The sequence below is a fragment of the Pseudopodoces humilis genome, chromosome 4 (assembly GCF_049639895.1).
Source record: "Pseudopodoces humilis isolate 2021_Gansu_Grassland_sample_001 chromosome 4, ASM4963989v1, whole genome shotgun sequence".
In the NCBI taxonomy this organism is placed as follows: domain Eukaryota; kingdom Metazoa; phylum Chordata; class Aves; order Passeriformes; family Paridae; genus Pseudopodoces; species Pseudopodoces humilis.
In genome coordinates, this window is record NC_142203.1 from 37155338 (window position 1) to 37176051 (window position 20714).

Here is a 20714-nt window from a genome sequence, read left to right on the forward strand (position 1 = left end):
CATGAGCCCAGGCGGCCAAGAAGGCCAATGGCATCCTGGCCTGTATCGGCAACAGTGTGGCCAGCAGGAATGAGTCAGAGTGATTCTCTCCCTGTATGTGGCATTGCTGAGGCCACACCTCAAATTTGGTGTTCAGGGGCCCCTCAGTTCAAGAAGACATTATGGTGCTGGAGCATGTCCAGAGAAGGGCAATGGAGCTGATGAAGGGTCTGGAGCACAAGTCCTGTGAGGAGCAGCTGAGGGAACTGGGGTTGTTTAGCCTGGAGAAAAGGAGGCTTGGGAGACCTTATCCACAACCACGTGAAAAGAGGGGGTAGCTAGGTAGGGGTCAGCCTCTTCTCACTCCCAGGTAACCAGCAACAGGAAAAAGGAAAAGGCCTCAAAATGTGTCAGAGGGATTTAGATTAGATATTAAGAATAATTTCTTGACTGAAAGAGTGGTCAGGCATTGTAATGTAACAGACTTCCTAGGAAATGATGGAGTGACCATACCTGAAAGAATTTAGGGGGCATGTGGATGTGACACTTGTGGCCATGATTTAAAAGCATAGATGTCAGTCCTGAGATATTGGTTGGACACAATCATATTAGAGGTCTTTTCCAACTGTAAAGATTCTACAATTCTGTGTATAAGTTCAGTTTCCAGTATTTATTTCCTGTGTTGGGAGGCACAATACAGTGTTTATGATGGAAATAATAAAATTCTTGACTATGAAATGAGAAGATTCACAAGGGCTAAGAGGAAGCATTTTCACAAACCCTGAAAAAAAGTTGTCCCCAGGATTTTCATAGCACTCTTTCAGGTGAAAAACCTGAATGGTCAGACAGCAGTTGCAAAAGAACTCTCTGTGTAGCCACATTATCTTGTTACAACCTTCAAACACAGATTTACAACAGTGTTCAAGGCATGAATTGTTCTGTAGGTGCATGGAGCCATGTCTGCTCTGGTTTGTGTACTGTGTCTTGTCTGAGAAAAAAAAGTAGGTTTTAAATCCTTAATGAAGTCATTAGTGTAGGTGCAGTGAGTGTAGTTGCAATAAGTGGTAAAATGAGCCATACACAGATGGCTTCCATCCCCTCCCCTTTTAACAAATACAGCCTGAAAAGAAATTTGTAGCTTTGCGATAAAATAAACTGTGCTATCCTGACCCTACTGGAAAACAATAAACCAAAACAAAAACCCAAAACATTGTTAAGACTAGTAGTTATGCTACCCTTCTTTCTGAAAATCAGTTTTTACTCTATGTCATACCTAACAGAGATCTGTGATAAAAAAAATGCAAGTATCAGTATAAGGTAGATATGAATTTTATTTTTTCTTTAAAAATGGCATAAAAATATTACAAATATCATTATTAGTGTACCTGGCATTATGCAGTTCTGTTCATTTATTTTTGATTTATATTTGTCTTTGAGCATTTCTGCTCTCTGCAGTCTCCGCAGACAATTACAGCAGTGTTTTTCTGCAGAGCTGGGAATAGTACTGGGAAGCAGGTTTTACATGATCATGAAAGAATTCGATTGCATTAAAAAGATACATTCTCCAGCTGCATTATACGACTAGAAGCTGTAAAGAGGAGCCTGTAATTCCAATACAACTGCAGCAGGTGGCACTAGAAGGAGGGTTAACCAAGGCCATGACGCAGACAGAGGACCAAGAAAACTAAATAGGAAAAGACGAACACAAATATTTAAAAATTTTTATCTTTCTTTCTAGTCGCCTGAAACAAAGTTGCAGTGTCACTGCTAGTTGTCTAGTAAATGTGGGCTTGATGGAGCTGAATTAGTGAAAGGTGAGGTGAAGAGGGTCGTAAGTTAATAGCTAATTTCTAATTTGGTTGATATCTTTGAATGAGGAATTTGCTGGGAAGGAATAAAACAAATATTCTCAGTCAGCCAGTATGAATGCTGTCGACTTTTCATACTTTTACTTTTGTGCTTTGCAAGCAAATTATTATTTTTTGTTATTAAATAATGTGTAGTGAATAACTGTGATACACTGAAAACAATTGTCCTGTTGTTAAAGTGGACTTTGTACTAGAAGCAGAAGAAAATGCTCATAGCTTTTTTTTAAAAATTGGTTTACGATTAATAAGCATATCACAATAGTTCCAGGAGCATGGTTACCATGTATTTAAAAAATTTTCTTCTTTATAAACAAAAAGTCACAGTAATTTTAAAGAGGAATAATTTCTATTAGGTTCTGTCTGATAAGAAAAAGGACTTCACTACAAGGTCCTTCATTTGTAAGTGAAGGCTGGCAATACCCAGATCAACCAATTCAAGTTTTGAACAACTAAATTTTGCAGTTGTTTTAGCTGCAAGGATGAATTTGTAACAAGACACAGTTGTTTGGGGGAACTTATAGTCTTGCTAAAGAATATACATATGAAGATCAAGTGGGAAGGACCCTCTATCAAATCAAATGGTCATGATACATTTTAAAGGCAAATAAAATGAGTAAGTTTTTTAGTGTTTGAGGAAAATTTCAAAAGCAAAATACGAGAAGATACACAAAACACTGGAAGAGTGGGGGAAATTTTAAAATTACCATGGGAAAAGAGACTTGTAAGAAACAGAAAGACTTGTCTGGGTTCCATAAAGAGGAGTTCAGAAGTTACTGAAAACGCTGGACGCTGTATGGAAGAGAAATGGCAATTGAGATACTGGCATACAGAGATAAGATTATATGAGCAGAAATATTTCATGGATGCAGGAGGAAGATATGATGCAGAAGCAAAGAGGAGGTTGCAATATTCTGCGTGAGTCAAGCTATGCTATTTTTTGTACTTTACCAGTGCCAAATACCATAGATTCATCCCTGGATAAATAGATTATTATCTTGATATTCCAGATACATACTGTATAGACTGCTGCAATTCTGTCTGTCCAAACAGAAACATATGTACATATTTCGGAATACCATTTTATTCCAAGACTGGCTTTTCCATAATTATAAAAGTAAATTGTATCCATGTGTATATTTGCATGCAATTCAGTCCAAAAAAAAAAAAAAAATAGCAGAAAATCCTATGACCTTTGTCTGTTAGATGTTCCTTTTTGGTGACTGTAAGCTATTTTATAAGACAAATATTTACCCACAATGGCATTGTCCTTTTTACTGAATTTACATTACATTACCAGAATAATAATTCTTCCTGATTCAGTGCCCTGGAGATCTTAGAGCTAATCCTAAAGAACATTATTACATTGAAAGTCCTTGCCAAGATTTTATGTGATATTTGTCCTATTTTTAAGCATGAAATTTTGTCTAGCTGCAGAGTCAAGGACCATCTCATGGGATATTCTTTAGAGATGGGATGCAGCACATGGAACATTTTTATGCTCATATTAATTTAGTTAGAAGGTCAATATTAACTCAAGGAACTATATAGCAAAGAAATCCAGCTTCTGGACAAATGACTGTATGGTTTTACTAAACCCTGGGAACAGACTGTAGAATTTAAAGGATGATTTAGGAGAGCTAGAAGGCAGGTTATGATTCACATAATCTTTAATACAGTTTCTCCATGCATTTTCATTCAAATAAAAGTTGACATAGAGAAGTGGAAGGCCAGCTACATAATAGATTATTAACTTCACTTCAAATTTTCTACCTAATATAGCAATTTAGAAATAGGCCTTTTTTTTTCCTTAATCATGCTAGTTTGCTATTTTTAAAAGAATGTAACAAAAACCTGCATTAATCACATTTCAAATTTTTTATTTTTAGTTGTTTTGGCTGATCTGAAATACATTTATGTAACACCTAACACAGTCTGGCTTAGGTAGCATGACACCAGAACACATTTTTACTCTTATTTCTGTTGATGAATAAGAGCATCCTTCAAGGAGTGAGGAAGCAGATTTAAATAAGCAACAAAAATTCAGAAGCTTTGGGAGCTTAACTCACGTTTCACCTTTATCCCCACAGTTATTCTTGACAACAAACAGTTCTAAGTGGCAATTTGCAGAAAATTCTATAGCATCTGCAACATGGAAGAGGGACATTCAGCAACATTGTACCTAGTGTCTGACCCACAGACAGCAGTATCACTTAGGATGGAAAATCCCGTTGGTGTAAAGGAGTGCTAGATAACATGAAGTAGGAAGACAAAGTTTGGACCCCTGGGCTGAATATACAAATGCTAAGTATGCTTTTTATACACCTCCCAGTCACAAGACACACAGTTTTGTTGTGTATTGTCATAGTAATTTCTGCCCAGACATAGACAGTTCATAGAGTGTGAACACTGCAGAAGCAGCATGATGGGGTCATTGATGTGGTCCTTTAATGCAGCTTTTACCCTCAGTAATGTCAGGCGTTTGCTAATGCACAGTTAAATTTTTCACACTTGAGAAATAATGTCTCTAGAGTTAGCATGTACAGTAATTCAGCCTGTTTTGCAAAAAAAACAAAACCAAAAACAACAGCTACAAAGAAACAAGAAAAAAACAAACAAACAAAAAACCACCCAAACCCAGAGCACACATTTGAGGATATAGTTTGAATATAATGACTTAAAATTCCTCTGAAGCTCTTTCTCAAGTTAAGTTATTTCCCAAGCACAAGCAATAGGACAGTTTTAAGAGATCTTTGTGAAAGTATCGAAAGAAAAATGTTCCATGTGGTACCTGGGGGTTAAGTATTTTGGGAAAGCCAGGTGTAATTGTATATTTATATTATGTTTAGGTGTTTACTCTTAGGATGTAATTCTTTAATGCCAGCATTAATAGCAATAAAGCCCTCCAGGGACAGTGGTGGCGCCTTTTTCTGAGGGGCAGTCAATCACTCACTTCTCAAGTAAAGGCAGGCTGCTCATCTTACTCGCAGGCTTAGGTTCTCTGCTACAGGCAAATCGCTTTCCTTTAAGAGAGCGGAACTTGCAACGCTTTTGCATCTGAAAGTGTAAAAAGAAAAAAAAAAAAAAAAGGGAAAAAAAAAAAAAAAAAAAAGAAGGCCATTAAAAGAAGGAAAAGAAGGAAAAAGAATTACCACGCCGGGTAAAAAGGCTCGGCAGCACGCAGAGCCAGCGGTGCCCAGGCGCAGGCAGGGCAGGGCGGGCAGAGCGCGGCCGGCGGCGCTCGCTCCCGTGCCCCCCGCGCCCCCCCCCGCCGTCCCCGCGGGGCCGCTCGGCCCCCACCTGCCGCCGCCAGGGGTGGCCAGCGCCGCGCCGCCCGCCCGCCCGCAGCAGCAGCGGCGTGCGGAGCCGGGCCGCCCAGCAGCCCCCAGCGCTCTGTGGCAGCGCGGGCAGATATTCTCGCTCCTGCTCCGCAGGGCTTGCTGCTGCGAGACTGAGCAGCAGAGCCGGAGGTGTGCGCGCGTGTGCCAGGAGATGCGGAGCGCATTTGGCTGAGGTGCCTGGCCCCTGGGAAGCTCTGCGAGAAGAGGCGGGGAGAGGCGGTGGGAAAGAGGCAGGAGCAGAACTGAAGTACAGCACAGCTGTTTCCGAATACTCTGGTTCTTTTGGGTGCCTCGATGAATGTGAACATGGATTCTGTCACTGAAATCTTCTTGAAGCTGCTCTTTATCCTGTCTGTTCATCACCAGCATACAGCAGTGGCAGGAAATAAATGTAAGTATTGCCTATGATTTAAAACTCGATCCAGAGAGTGTTGAAAACTTCTGGCTGTTTTTTTTTTTTTTCTTTCTTTCTTTTTTCGCATTTAGAATAAATATAATTTTTGAGACAAACATTTATGCATCGAAATCATGACAGCAAGCTGCTAGCCTGAAAATGTTCTAAAACTCTTCTATAGATTTTTACCGTGAGTCTATGTACAGAATGTTGTTTATAAAGCTTACTGTATAAGAGTATCTGAAAACAGCGTTTTGCTAAGGGATGCATGTTCAGATGTATTTTCATTTTTGTTTTCTCTTTTGAACTGCAGTATTTTCCAAGGAATTGTGTCTTACGTGGAAATTACTGGCAGACTTCTATTGTGCAATATTTCTATTGTGTATTGGGTTTTAGCATTTGAAAATTTTGAAAGCTGGTATCTGTATATCCTGGATTAAGCTGGCACTCAACTTTAATGGCAATCACAGTGCAGTTCAAAAGCAGTAGCAATGTCACAAGGAAAAATGTGGACAGCAAGACTAAGGTCTCTGCATTGATTGCTTAGGGAGTATTGTTCATGCATGACTACAGAAGAGAATGATAACAGTTACAATAGAAAGTTGTTGGGTTTTTTTTTAAATGAGTTAGCCACTAGAGTGGTAGCACAAAAAAGACCGTGATTACAGTTTTAAGGACAATCTGCTCTCTAGGAGGGAAATCATATAGATAGACAGACAGACAGATAGACAGATAGATAGACAGATACACACACACACACACACATATATATGTTTATGTATGTATGTGAAAATCCCTGTTCCCAGTGTTGAATTAGGTTAATTATCTTTAAGTTAGAAAAGAAAAAACTTATCAAGAAATTAATTTTTAGATATTTTTTATTTCAGTAATAGAGATGAGTTATTCTTGTTCCATTTGATTCATCTTCAACAAGCTGAAGGATTTCATTTTGTGTTCTGTGGTAGTGCAGTAGCCTAAATGCCAGATGCTCATAACCTGAACTGAGCATATTTTCTCCCCTTCCTGTTAAGGCACTGGTTGTGCATCATAAGAATGGGAAGGGCTGAAGAAATGCTTCTATGAGAAGAAAGTGCATGCCAAAGCAATGAGGAATGTTCAGGAATAACCTTACAGCCCAGTGGCAGGGGACAGCTCCCTAGAAACATTTGAGCAATGGCAGAGAAGTTTGAAATGTTCAATGGATCTATAGCCTAGGGTTTTGCATATGGATGGTTTGCAAGCTAAACATGCTCCCATGAGCCAGACATTCACACTGCAGCACCAAAATGATCTTGTGCTGTCATTCAGTAATGATATCTCATTTGATACTCAAGTGCATAGTGTAGCCCTAAAGATGAATACTAAGTTCCTCTTGTTAAACACCCTGCTGCAATCCAGTCACAGCTTTAATTCTCTTCATCATTCTGCATTGTACAGTTTATGAATACATCCATTTTCACAAGACCATGATAATTGAATTGCACATTAATAGCATTTGGCACTATGCACGAAACTAAATCAGTTGCTTACAGGGAGGCATATTAAAACCATTGCAAAAAAGACTTGCATCACACAGCAGAACAGTAAAGCACTAGAGGTCACTCTTACAATTTAGGAAGCGAGGTTTCAGGAAGAGGCTCAAGCTTCTTTCCAATATAGAATTCTGAAGGATAAAACAAATCAAGTATGGAATACATTTACTACTGGCTTTCCCAGATACATCTAAAAAACAGGGGAAAATCCTGTGTCCAACGGTTGAATTGAATGAACAGATTTTTTCACATATAAGTTATTATTTATAAATGCAAAGTATTTTTATTAAGGAATGAATCCTAAGTACTATGTCAAAACACTCATCTGAATTGAAAATACAAGAACTCTGCCCATGCTACAGACAAGATACTATTACTGTGGGAAGAATAAATTAAAGTATTTAAATTAAACAATGAACAATAACTTACGGAGAGAGCTTGGCCAACCTAACACATACTGTTCATTTTCAGTCTCTAATCTGGAAAAAAAAAATCCCTCTATATATTGTTTTGGAAGTGAAAATTTCTGTAGGAGTAGTTTGTTTTAGATAGTTTACATCTGAAGTATTATGGTGTGAATTTTGTTAGCGTGTTAAATTCAAAAAATTATCTTAGGAGAAAGGGTTTTTCATAATTACTGATTATGGTAGATCCATGCAAGAGCCATTATTTACCTGCTTGAACTTACTTTACTCCTTTCTTCTCGTGATGTTAACCTGGAACTGAAATCCTTTTCAGTAGGTGCATCAATTTTTCGCATTAATGTACTTAAACACATTTACAAAACCTGGTAAAGTTTGATTTTCTTGAATGAATTTTGTTGGCTAGGTTTTCCAGTAGGCTGCCAATCATCAAAGACAGTAGGATGGGTTTTTAATTTTTCATCTATATTAATATACTTTTCTTGTTTTAATTTTATGGTTTTTTTTCTGTAGTAATAGATGCTGAATACTTAAGATTTTGCCTTTAATGCCAGTGGCCAGTAAGAAAAAAAAAATTAAATGCCTTTAAATGTCATCTTGAAGGGTCACTGGTAATATTACTAAGCCAGTTGTCCAAAGAAAATTTCTTAGCTCAAAAATGGATGTGTTCAAAATTATTTCTGTCTTAAAGAAATCGCAGTAGTCCTCTTCCGAGTAAAATGATTTGGAAGTTCTTAGGCTGTTGGGAGCTAACAGACCTTATAATCTAAAATATGAAATTTTATTTATAGGGTCTTATTTTGTGGTTTGTTTGTTTCCCCTGAAAATTAACACTGACACTTCCAATCAAGAGAAGTAGTAATTGGTACTGAAATTTTGAATATTTTAAAAGTTCTGTAGTAGTGCTGCTTAGAGCTTTCCTATACTTCTGTTCTCCCAAAGAATTGCATTTCCAGTGTAGTTGAAAGAAGTTGGAAGTGCACAGCCTTAGTAAGTAATTGTATAAGGTCAAGTGTGAGTTTTAAATGAAAGATTAAAGCTAGTACTGCTGGAAGTTTTTTCCACTGGAGCTATGAGACGTTTTTATTTTATTGGTAACTGTCTCTACTGTTGTAAATCACCAAGTTACTAAATCATCACTTAAGAACCTGCCAGAAATTGGTACTCCAGTAGGTGCAGGGTTTTTTTTTTTAAACTCTCTAAAACTGAAGTGTTGCAGAAAACATAATTAAACCCTCTATACACATCAAGTCAGCTGTGACTGAAAATTATTAAGGGAAATTGTTACATGAATGAAAATAAAGAGGAATTGGGGAGTTTCCATGCAAATTCTCACTTCTGCATACCTACTTCTCTGTGTTAAAACTCCCCAGTTTTACAGAAGCTTTTAAGAATTCAGATTTTCACATGTGTACTATGATCACAATTTCTATAAATGCATAAATGTTGTTTATTATTACTGCTATTATTACTAATACTGCTACTACTACTACTACTACTACTACTACTACTACTACTACTACTACTACTACGATTGCTGTTGATTTTGTTTTATATAACAGGAATTTCTTGTTAATGCTAGATTAGAGGACCTCTCTAAAGTTGACAGAGAATGACAGAGAATTAGAGGACGGAGTGAACACATGCCTTGATTATATCATCAGATGCAAGTCATTGTACAAGTATGGATGAAGTATTATCCCCTCGGAAGGGATTACTTGCTACAGGGAAAACATTGTATATTAATTTTGAAATTAATACCATTCTGATGTTAGTCATTGGTGCCAAACGGTTCTGTAGACTAGCTGACAATTTTATGGAATCACATTAAAAATATACTAAAGTGCTGCTTATCAAAAACAATTTAATTTAAAACATAATTCTTTTACTTTTAGTTTGTGAGCTGGAAGGGAGGAGAAGGTAGTCACTTCCTTAATTTTCTTTTAGTTTCATTAATATTTATTTTCTGCTTATTATCATCTATCTCTTTTATGGGAGAGCAGTGGAGACCTCATCAGAGATCAGGCCATCTCTGGGCAATTATTTACATGAATAAAACATTACAGACATTTCTGGTATATTTGGCATGTTGTTTGTACAGTAACATCAAAAACATGTATCAACATCAAATCTAAACTAATACCAGAAGAAAAATCAATCATTTTTTTTTTTTTTTAAGACTTTAAAGGCTTAGAATTCACAGAAAAGCCTTGGCTTGATTACACTGAGTATAATTAACAATTCCTATCCCATCGCTCTAGCTTTAAAATTCCCATGAATACATTTTTCCCTAAGCCCAGTCAGCAGGATGGATGAAGCAAACTTGGTTATGATTGGAGGTCTCATGATTGGAGGAAAGTGAGAGACAAGTAACAACATTCTCCAAGTATGATAGAATCAACCACAAGAAGAGAATGCAGTAGGTTATATGTTAATTATTTATTATATTTGCTGTGTAGGTTAGGAAATACTGAAATTTTGATTAAATGCCAGTCAGAAGTTCCAGAGGAAACACAAACTTCTTCATGTCTTCATAAATATTCAGTCATGGCCATTCTGTTTTCTTTCTTTCCTACATAAGAGTATGTAAGCCTACATCTGTGTTCATACACAAGAAAGACAACTTTTGACTAAGATGTTTTGCCAAAGTCTCACAAAACAATGTGTGCTTTTATCATTGTATATAAGGTATAGAGCTCAAGTTTAATATTCTTTCCAGATATTTCTCAGTTGCATTCCAAAAACAAATAGTTTGTCATATATTTATAGGTCTGTGGTGTTTTAACCCCAGCCATCAACCAATCCCAACATAGCCACTCAGTGATTTCCCCACCAGCAGGTAAAGATGAGGAAGGGTAAAAGATAGAAAACTTGTGGATTGAGAAGAGTTGAACTTGATGACCCTTGTAGGTCTTTTCCAACTCAGTATGTTCTGAAATTCTGTCCTGTGCATAGAAAAAGCAAAAGTCATATACGCAAGCAAACTAAAACAAGGAATGCTTCTACCACTTCAAGTGGGCAGGCAGGTGTTCAGCCATCTCCAGGGGAGCAGGGCCCCAACACACTTTACAGTGTCTTGGGAAGACATATGCCATCACTCCAAATGCCCCCCCACACCCCTTCAAACCCCACCCCCCGGTTTTATATGCTGAGCATGATGTCATGTAGTCTGGGGTATCACTTTGGTCAGTTTGGGTCACCTGTCCTGGCTTTGTCTCCTCCCAGCCTTCCATACACTCTCAACTTCCTTTCCATTGAGGCACTGCAAAAAGCAGGAAAGATTTGGGCTGTTTTTTGGCTCAGCAATAAAAAAAAATCTCTATATCATTAACCCTGTGTTCAACACAAACCCAAAATCCAGCCCTGTACTTGATACTGTGAAGGAAATTAACTCTACCCCAGCCAGATCTCATATAATATTCTTGCCAGTACTCTGCCTACTGATTTGTCTTCTGAAAAAAACTTCAACAAGCTCACCTTCTAACAAGTTTAGCTGAGAAAAAATAGGCCAAATATTCCTTCTCAATCCTGCTAACTCCACACTCTAAACAAGCAAATCAAAGAACAATTGAATAGTCAAGAAGCATTAAATCTTTCAAATATTTCTTTTCTTTCCCCCACAAATAAACCTGTGCATTGGTGCTGCTTGTAGATCTGAGAGTTTAATGTGCTGTATCACACAAGGATTGTGGGAAAGTTAGAACTGCTTCTCAGTACTTTTAATGTTTAATGTTAGCTGCTCTCAACTAACAAGGTGATAACAGAGGTGGGAGCTGTTAAAGCCATCACTAATTCAAAGAGCTTTCCTTCCTAGAACACTCCAGGCAATTTTTTAAAAACGGTGAAGAAATAACAAGTACTAAAATTAATCATGTCTGTGTCTGTCACTGACTTCAGAAGTACACATTATCTTTAAGATGTTTCTAAAGTGAAAAGTTAAAATTTGCTTTTCCCTCTGAGTTTTCAGTTGTTTTATGAAGAGAGGTGGAAAAGTAGAAACAATAGTGAAAAAATTTATTATGATGAGTTTCTGTACAATTGCTTGTATTTTGCACTGTTAAGTGTTTTGGTAAATTGATCTGGTAGTTCTTAAATATAAAATTTCTTTGTAACTTGTAATTTTGTCAGTCATGGCCTATGTGTAACTTCTAGATTAAAAATTGAAGAAGAGATGTCTTTCTCAGTATACTGATCTATATTAGATAAATATCATTTTAACAAGGGCTGTCTTTTTAAATTTGAGAAACATCATAAAACATATAGGAGAAACAGCTTGCTGTTGAGATGAAAATGCTTTGCTCTGTTTGTAAAAAATGATGGATCTTTACTGCTAGGGTTTACTGCTAGGGTTTAACCAACTATAGTTTACTGAAATTTTACCTCTGCAATGTTTTATGTCTATGTATTTTATTCATTATTCTATGTATTTTTATTCTTACTTACATGTCATGTGTGTGTTTTATATATGTGCAAGTATACATTACAGATTAACGTTATACTTTATAGAATATCTGTGAAACTGGAGGATTGATGTCCGATTATTTTGCTTTTCAGAGGGAACTTTTTACTACAAATTGGTATGCTATTTTTTAGTAACCAAAATATTGTGTGGATCTGAGGTAAAAACTATACTGTCTGTAGTCTACTTAATGAGCATTTTTACTGCAATAATTTGAAAAGTGATTGAAATCCTGGAAACTTCATTTTAAGTAGATTCAAATTAGGAACAACAGAATTATTATTTAAATATCATACTCAATAAACGAGTGAAGACAACTGTCTCTAGGGCTTTAAGTTTCAAAGGACAGAGAAGAAATATGGTTAGAAAATCTATCCAGCTGGGTAGTGGGTCTAATAACTTTTTGTTAAGTAGAGCTTGTTATTTAGTTGAGCTCAAGAATAAGTTATTGCTTGTTCCTTGCTGTTAGAGTGCCTGTTTATTTCTACAATATTTTTCTATCAATTAAAATATTTGTATATGGAGTCTTGGGGGAAAAGTAGATTAGAAACAGCATGTTGGAATATTCAAATTTATTTTTATTACTTAATATCATTCTTTTTTCAGGCAATAGCTGAAGAAAAATCTTGCACATTTTCAGGTGTTTCTCTGTCCTATTTGAAATCTAAGTAGAAGGTGTATTTCAAAACCTTAGTTGTTTCTAAAAATAAGATTTTATAATTTTTTTTCTGATTATGTTTAATATTTCCTACAAGAAATCCCCATCTGTATTTGCTTGACCTGTTCAGAGTTACTGTGAAAGAATACCTTTATAGAAAATTCTAAAGAACAAAAGTCTCATCATGGTTAAACAGGGTACAAAAAATATTATTACTCAGATGCCATATAATATAATAAGCCTTGCCTGGAGAAAAAACAGAATATGTTGTTATTAAAGAAGGCCTGGCGCAGAGGTTTTGAACAAGACAGCAAGAGTAAAATCTTTTGAGGGGAGCATGCACTATAAAAGTGATGCTCTAGACAAACTGAGTTGCGTACAGGGAGCCCGAAACACTAGTTTAGTTCACCTGCAACGTTCTGCTGTATCCCAAGTTATATTAGACTGGGTGTGCTCAATATGGATAGTCTATCGGAAAATTTTGAGGGGAGGGGTAAAGTTGGTTTCTTCAGGATTACTAATTGTGGTAGAGGTCAGCTGATGCTATAAAGTACTGATGAAAAAATACCAATTTGAAGCTCGAAGACTTCTGGAATTAGAAATAAAATTATAGATGAGCAGGAGAAGGGAGAATTTAATTGTTTCATTTATTTGCAAGTATTACTTACTTTTGAGATATATGATTAACTTCTTTCTTCTGCAGAAACGGTTAAATTGGGATTTATCTGTCTTAAGTTAAAAATCTGAAACTTAGATATTTGCATCTGAGCTAGCTAAGTCCCTATTTAGTCATAAGAAAGAAAAAAGTATATCTTACATGAAGCAGTCATGATGGAGAAGGAAGGAAGAAATCACATGCAAAGGCAATTTGCAGTATGAAAGTGCCATTTGGCTCACTACTGATTATGGCTGAGTCTAAGTAACTAGGTCATCTGTATGCTTTGTAGACATCTGCACTAGATGAGATGGGTTCCAGTTCTGTCAAAATATTCTACTGTAAATAAGTGTTAGAAAAAAGCATACCAAGCTGTATTGATTATCTTATACAGTAATCACCAGCTGCACCTGGCGAGTCATTCAAATTTGCTGTTGAGACTCCCTGAGTCTCCCTTTTCTGTGTTTGGTAACAAAGGTTCTCCTTGATTTCCCAGGGGCTAAGGCTGCTGGTATTGCTAGTCCTAGACAAAATATAGGGACTAAGTGGGGAGCTGGAAATATCCTACTGGCGAGACTGTCTCTAATTCTTGAAAATGTGAAATAGATATTTTGGCCATACACAATGTTCTGGTAAAGTGCAATCTCATTAAATTAAATAAGCTGAAACTGACTGTTCTATCCATCTGAGACAGTCTGATCTTTCCACCCCTTTGATAAACCATGATTAAAGCTCCATTTTAAACCTGGTCTTGTCAAAACCTGTAGGTTTTTTGTTTTTTTTTTCTTCTAAAGAAAGCATAGAGTGAAATAGAATCTATTATGAGAAAAAAATACCAGAACTCTACAACATTTCTTTTCATAAAACAATAATAAAACAAATAAAAATATCCTCGTACTTTTGTTGTTACTTTAAAGTCTTTCTACCTCCTGGACTGACTGTTACTTAGATTAGTAAGATTTTTTTTAAGCTTCAAGCCAGTAAAACTGTGGCTCTCACTGTAATTTCCAATCAATGACAGGAAGCCTATCTTCTATGCAGTAGTCTAATTTGCAATAGTTTTGTAATCATAGTGAGATTTACTAAACCTTTTTTAGAAGAATAAGCAATCTTTAGTAATAGGGGTCTTTTGTGTTTGATTTTTTTTTGCAGTGGGGGAGGGTTTGTTTTTCTTTCAATTAAAAACAGCACTGAATCTTGTTGTCCTTATTTTCTTATAACTAAAGCTCCTAGGGAAATCAATGGGAGCTTTGCCTAAATAAATATTAAATAAAAGCTTTAAAAAGAATGAGCTGAATATTCATTCAACAGTGATATGCTGCATAGTTTGAATATAACTGGTCTCTTTATTCCCTTTCTAAGTACCAGTCCTTTCGCTATGCCTTGTTTGGAGGATGCAGATACACAACTGTATTACAAACAAGAATTACTCATTTGTCCTGCTTGACAAAAAATAAATATGAGAAGAAAAAGACATTTAGAATTTTAGCTAGCTCCTGTGGTTGGGGAATTTCTATGCCTGTAGCAAAAAACTGCTGCTGCTTTTCTGAGCCAATGGTAACTTCTTTTAAAAAACTATCAAGATGATTGATTTTAATTTTCAAGGGTGAAATAGCCCTTAAAACTCAATTCTTTCAGGACTATCTGGATGCAATGGAGCACACTGACGATTGCTGAGCTGTGCCCTGCAACTGATAAAGTATGTTACAGTAAATTCTTAGTTTTATCAGCCTGAATGTGGAAATTTTAGGGCTGTTTTTCAGTTACGCCACACCACCAGGCTCTGGTGCTTCACCATACCCATCAGAGATTACATTTCTGTCCTTAAGCCAAGTCTGTTTCAGAGACTACTTTTCCATAAAGTAGACATGTCCTCCAGTAATTAAGACTGAGAATGAACCAAACTCTTGAAGACAGGAGGGATTAAAACTTCATAAAAAACTTAAAACTTGTTTGCAAATACTAACCTAGAATTTTACTCCTAACGTGCTTACTCTTACATAAAATGTATTTGTAAACATACATATGTGTCACTGAATACATTTCTCCCCCTGCAAAAAGGACAAACTGAAGCATGGTGCTTTGTAATCTCATTTCCTGGTGTACTTCTGGAAGATCTAGATAGCAGTGGTTAGCCTGGCACAAGAGAAGACTATGACAGGGTTTTTCTCTGGGTATATTCTGTAAAAACATTATGTGGATGTCAAGTAAAATACAGAAGGAATTCAGTAATAGATCAGTCAGCTACCAAACCTTTGTTAGGTTTTGATTTACCCACTTTTACTGTAAGAGACTATCAATGTGCTTTTATATCTGGGTAAAATTTGAAGTGCATATAACAATAATTAAGTGTAAAACTCTAACCTAGACACAGGTACAGGTTAAATGTAGTTATAGCATTCTCCTGAAGAATCCTTTCTTGGATAGGAAATGTGTAAGTTTTTTTATGGAATATCACTTTAGCATCTACTCCTCATATATTGTTAATGTGCTTGTGGTATGATGACTTCTTTCTTTTCTTCGTTTTTCTTTTGCAAGGGCTCAAAAACCCCACCTCTACTCAACTTGTTTTGACTTTTGTGGACAGTCATTACCTCATAGATCATACTTATGCTGTATAGCTGTGCTTTACTGTGTTCTGATTCATTCTCCGTGGACAGGAAAATAAAGAATTTAAGAGGTAGAGACTGGGGAAAAGGAAGATTGATGTGCAAGTACCCATATGTACATTTCTGTGCTGTCTGCAATGAGGTGTTGTTATTTTCAAACCCTTTGCAAATTGTCTACATCTCTTTGCCAGTTTGCTCTTTATAGCCCAGAAGTGGTAGATACCCAGTCAGACTGCCCCAGATTTAGAGTGATGGGTGAATGATGGATTCACAGTTATGCTGAACTTTATCTCTGTTATACTTAGGAAACTGGAGTAAAAAACAAGCATTTTTTCACCATTTTGTGTCATGTTGAGGCAGGGGGGGTAGGGTGGGTAGAGGTGAGGAATCTAACATGGCAAATAAGTCTTCTTGTATCTCTGCCGTGACTACATAGAAATTTGACAATATTCTGCTTCTTGGGAAGGATGGTAGTATATTCTCTGTGGATGTTCTACACAAGGGCAGATTGAGAAATTCTAACAGAGAATTCTCTGATCTAACTCTCATTTCTGGTAAAATGTGATGGAGGTACTGAAGAGAATAGTCTCTGTTTTGATGTCTCTAATGTATTTTTGTAATGTCTCAGTGGAAGTGTTTCTAAGATAATGCCGCAGGTGTTGAAAACATATGTTGAGTAGAATCAAATTATGTCAAGTTTCAGTGCACAGTAGTGCATACTTGAATATTAGAGATTTAAAGATATTATTAAAAAATCTACCGGTGCTATGAATATGATGTTCATATTTACATGCTAGCTTTTATAGTTATATATAACCTTATCTTGTTGAATGCTTCAATGCTGTCTCAAAAGATTTTTTTTTAATGAGAGATTTATCTTTCACACCTGAACTTTTGTTCATATGTTATCCTTTACTGATTGCATATATATTGAACTATTTATATTGTTTTTGGGGCTTTAATTGATGCAGAAGTACATTTGGAAAACAACATCCCAGACTAGACATAGATCCTTTTCTCAGTAATTCATGATGGATTAATGTAATAAATTTAACCTTAAACCTCATTGACCCACACTTATGAGAATTTTTAAATGTTTCTGTCATCCTTCCTACCCTGCCTCTTGCCAGTTAAGAGCTGTGTGTAGGAGAAAGTAATGGTGAAGATGGTGTTTGTCTGACTTTGGAACCCCACTGCTAAAAATATGGAAGAACCACTTTTGCAGTAATGGACAATTTCAGTCAGAAAATCAGGTATTGTTTGGTACAAAATCTTTTTTTCAGACTAGAACATTCTAAAATATTGGATGTTTCTTAAGCTGTAATATTTCATAAAACATAACCAGGTAAATAGGTAGAAAATAGCAGCAGGTGGTAATCACTCAGTGTGTTACCTTCTTAGAGTATAAATAGTGATCTATTTTATAATATCTTTTAATGTCTGCCCAAAAATATTTGACAGATAGTATCTTGATCCACTTAAATTTATTCTAAGCAAATAATCAGTTGTCATTTTTCCAGCAATTAATCTGTCATCACAGAAGAAATACTGTGCTAGATCAGTATTAATATTAGAATATGGATTTTTTATGAAAGAAGAATTGTGTTATTCGTTCAGACGAAACAGAAATTTTATTTTCAAAGCCTAATTGCATGACTCAGAAGAAAATAAACCATTTTTTTTTTAAATAGTAAGTGGTCTTCCGCTTAAACTACTATTGGGAATTTTTTATTTTATCTGTCAAGGCATGTAAAACACATATTCATGCTTAAATATATATATATATATATAGAGATATAAAAATATAATTAATGAACAGCACAGTGAGCAAAATCCCACTTCAATAAGTGGTTTTAAAGCAAGTCTGCATAGATGCCTCTTTACAGATGCCTTCTAACCTTTTGCCCCAGTACTAGCCCTGTGAGTGGTCACACCTCAGCCCACCCTTGAGTTCTGCTCCCAGCCCTCCCAGTTCTGCTGCCCAAGTGTGGACCCAGGCATCTTGCTGGTATTCCTGGATTGCTGCAAGACAGTAGGGAGACATGTATTTGGCAGTCTTGCTCCTAGACTGTTGAATCCCTTCTAATACATTCTTGCCCTCTATACTAAATCATTTCTCAATCACAAATTTACTACTGATGACCACTTAGAATTTGAATTTCCCCTTTCTACTTTTATACTTGTGTAGCTTTGTAGATAACTGCTTTTTTATTGTAGTTGAGAAGTCTGATTTTATGACTCAAATGTTAAAACAGAATTTGTACCCAACTTACATATAATACTATGTTTGAAGATGTAGAATGTAGACAGAGGAATGTGAACACAGAGGCCCAGTCTACTATGTTTTCAAAAGATATTAAAATTGAAGAATAATGCCTGGCCTAGATTTTTTTAGGACTTGCAAGTTAATTCATTTACTCTAGAAATATTTACACTTCTATGCAGAATTTTTATTTTTTTTTTTTTTATGTGTGGTGGAGTTGTTTTAAAATTGACTTAAGTTTAGGTCTTTCTTTTACAATGGTGGAGTTTGCTGTAATATGAAATAATGTTATATGATCAGTCAAAACAAAGTTTTTCAGAACCAGAGTGCAAGAGAGTTTATTTCATAAACTCCCTCAATTCCCTTTTGCAGGCATCAGAAATTCAGATACTTGGTTGTTTCATTTACCATGGCCTCATTTGTTTCCCTGGTAAGTTTTCCAAGAGTTGGAATTATCTCTATTTCTGACGTGTGATTTGGCTGCCATGATAGGCCTTGGCCACTCTGCTCATTATTGTTTCTTACTATTAGAGAGAAATGTGCAGTTTTCATAGGGATATGAATAGATGGAGCCTTCAAACTTTAAAGTAGTGTATATATTTGAATATTTGAAGCAACACCTCATAACAAAAGAAGAGCCTAATAGTCACTAAACCTGTGTACTGCTGATAGCCCGCCTGTGAAACATCATCTGTGTTTTAGCAGTTGGGTTTACTCACAACGGTTGGTTGTGGATGTCAGCACTGCATGCACAGTGTTGCTACCTTGTGTGGCTTTTATGCTGGCTTTTGATATTGTACACTCTATGTGTAACTCCAGTATTCAAACAGTTGCAGTTGCACAAAATGAAGTCCTTCCAATGACTTTTTAAAGAATTAATCTTTGTAATTGTGGAAGAGAATAAAATAATGAGTTAACTAAGGCATGAAATAACTGTGTGCGGGTCTAAAGGATTTTAAGTCTGAGTCCCATTCTGGGCTCCCAGTCTGTCCTTGCCTAAGGAGAGATTTCAGCAGGAACCTAGCTGGTATCAGCACCTGTAAAAGAGCAAGAATATATGTCGCCCTGAGAATCAGGCCCTTGATATAGTTTTTCTACAAGTTCTAGCCACTTTCCCAGGAAAGTAACTATAAACATAGATGTTTATACATTCCATTAAAGATATGCCTTTTGATGGACATCTCTCACAGCCAGTGCAGTTGGGAAGGTGTTAACCTGACTATCCAATCCCTGGTCGTGGTCAGAAACCTATAAATGCTGAAAGAAAAAATAAAGTTTTCTCCTTCTTTCACCACACCCTGAACTGCATCCGTGTGACTCATTTAGTGTCCAACAGTGATAAATATATTGCCTGATTTTTCCCTTGATTTGAATCTCACAATGATTGTGAATCTTAGCTATTTTTTCATTTTGATTTGAGAGTTGGTTTTATTGTTGGGAAACTTCAGGTAACATTGATTATATTCTCAGGTAACTCAAAATCTGGGGAAAAGAAAACCACAGAAGCAGCAAACCACTAAGAAAGAACTTAACATTTATTTGTCAGGAGTTAATAATTTTATACATAATATCAGTATCTTTAGGGTGGCAAGATAGCACTTGTAACTGTACTCACAAATCTGTATGTAAACAATTACTTCACAAGCCAGTGGAGTTCTTTCTTATTATTTTTATAATCATGATTTTAAAATTTCTTTTAATGAAGTTGCTAACATACATTAGCCTTTTTTTTATGTGCTTCACTCTGCTGAGCTCTCTTTGCCCTTTATTTTGTACTCATTTTTAACATGGTTTTCCTATTGATGTTTATGCATTTATATTCACTTTAGTGAATTTAACACAGGACACAAGTGATTGAATTGCAGATACTGATGCAGACCCTGCCTAAGGATGATCAGAAAAATATCTATTGTTAACCTTCAGGGTAAGTTTCAGAGTTAGTTCTTGAATGCATTTACAGTTAAAATACAAATGCCAAACATCCCGCACAAACATTTTCTTTTTTTTTAGGTGTGTCATTCGCAGCTTCTATATGTTGAGCTCGCATCTGTAAGAAGGGATGCCTTTCCAAATAACAGAAAGCTTGACTTTAACATGTCTTTTTCTGTCACTGGTAGAAGTTTTATTTATTTTTTGCAACACCATTGAACAAAGCGAAAACACTGGCTTATGTGAAGAGGAGAAAAAACAGCCATGACCTCCTTTAGATTTGTCCCTGATAGTGCTGTATTCAATCATGCCCCTCAGAACAGCTGCTTCCCTTGCCACTCCACCTGCCCCCACTGTAAGTTAAAATTATTGATCTAACAGTAAGAAATACTTGTTTTGATATTATAATTAGGCACTATCTTGAAGAGAAAATGGATAGATAATACCTTAATAATTAGAACAGGAACATTCTGTGTAATGACAAGATGAGTTTTACTTTAATTGTAGGTAAATTCATTAAGCAGTAATGAAATGCAGTGCCTAGTTGTTTCTAGGCACTCTGCTGTGTTATTAGATCACTCAATTTGTTTTCTTTAAAGGTGAATCAC

The 20714-nt window shown here is 36.1% G+C and overlaps 1 protein-coding gene across 1 annotated transcript in view; it reads left to right on the top strand.

Moving 5' to 3' along the window:
* The first annotated feature begins 5479 nt into the window (after window positions 1-5479).
* Window positions 5480-20714, top strand: part of CNTNAP4 (contactin associated protein family member 4) — a 202251-nt gene continuing 187016 nt past the window's right edge. The window contains exon 1 of the mRNA XM_005522734.3: window positions 5480-5576. Coding sequence (XP_005522791.1) covers window positions 5480-5576 — 97 coding nt within the window. The remainder of the gene's footprint in view (window positions 5577-20714) is intronic.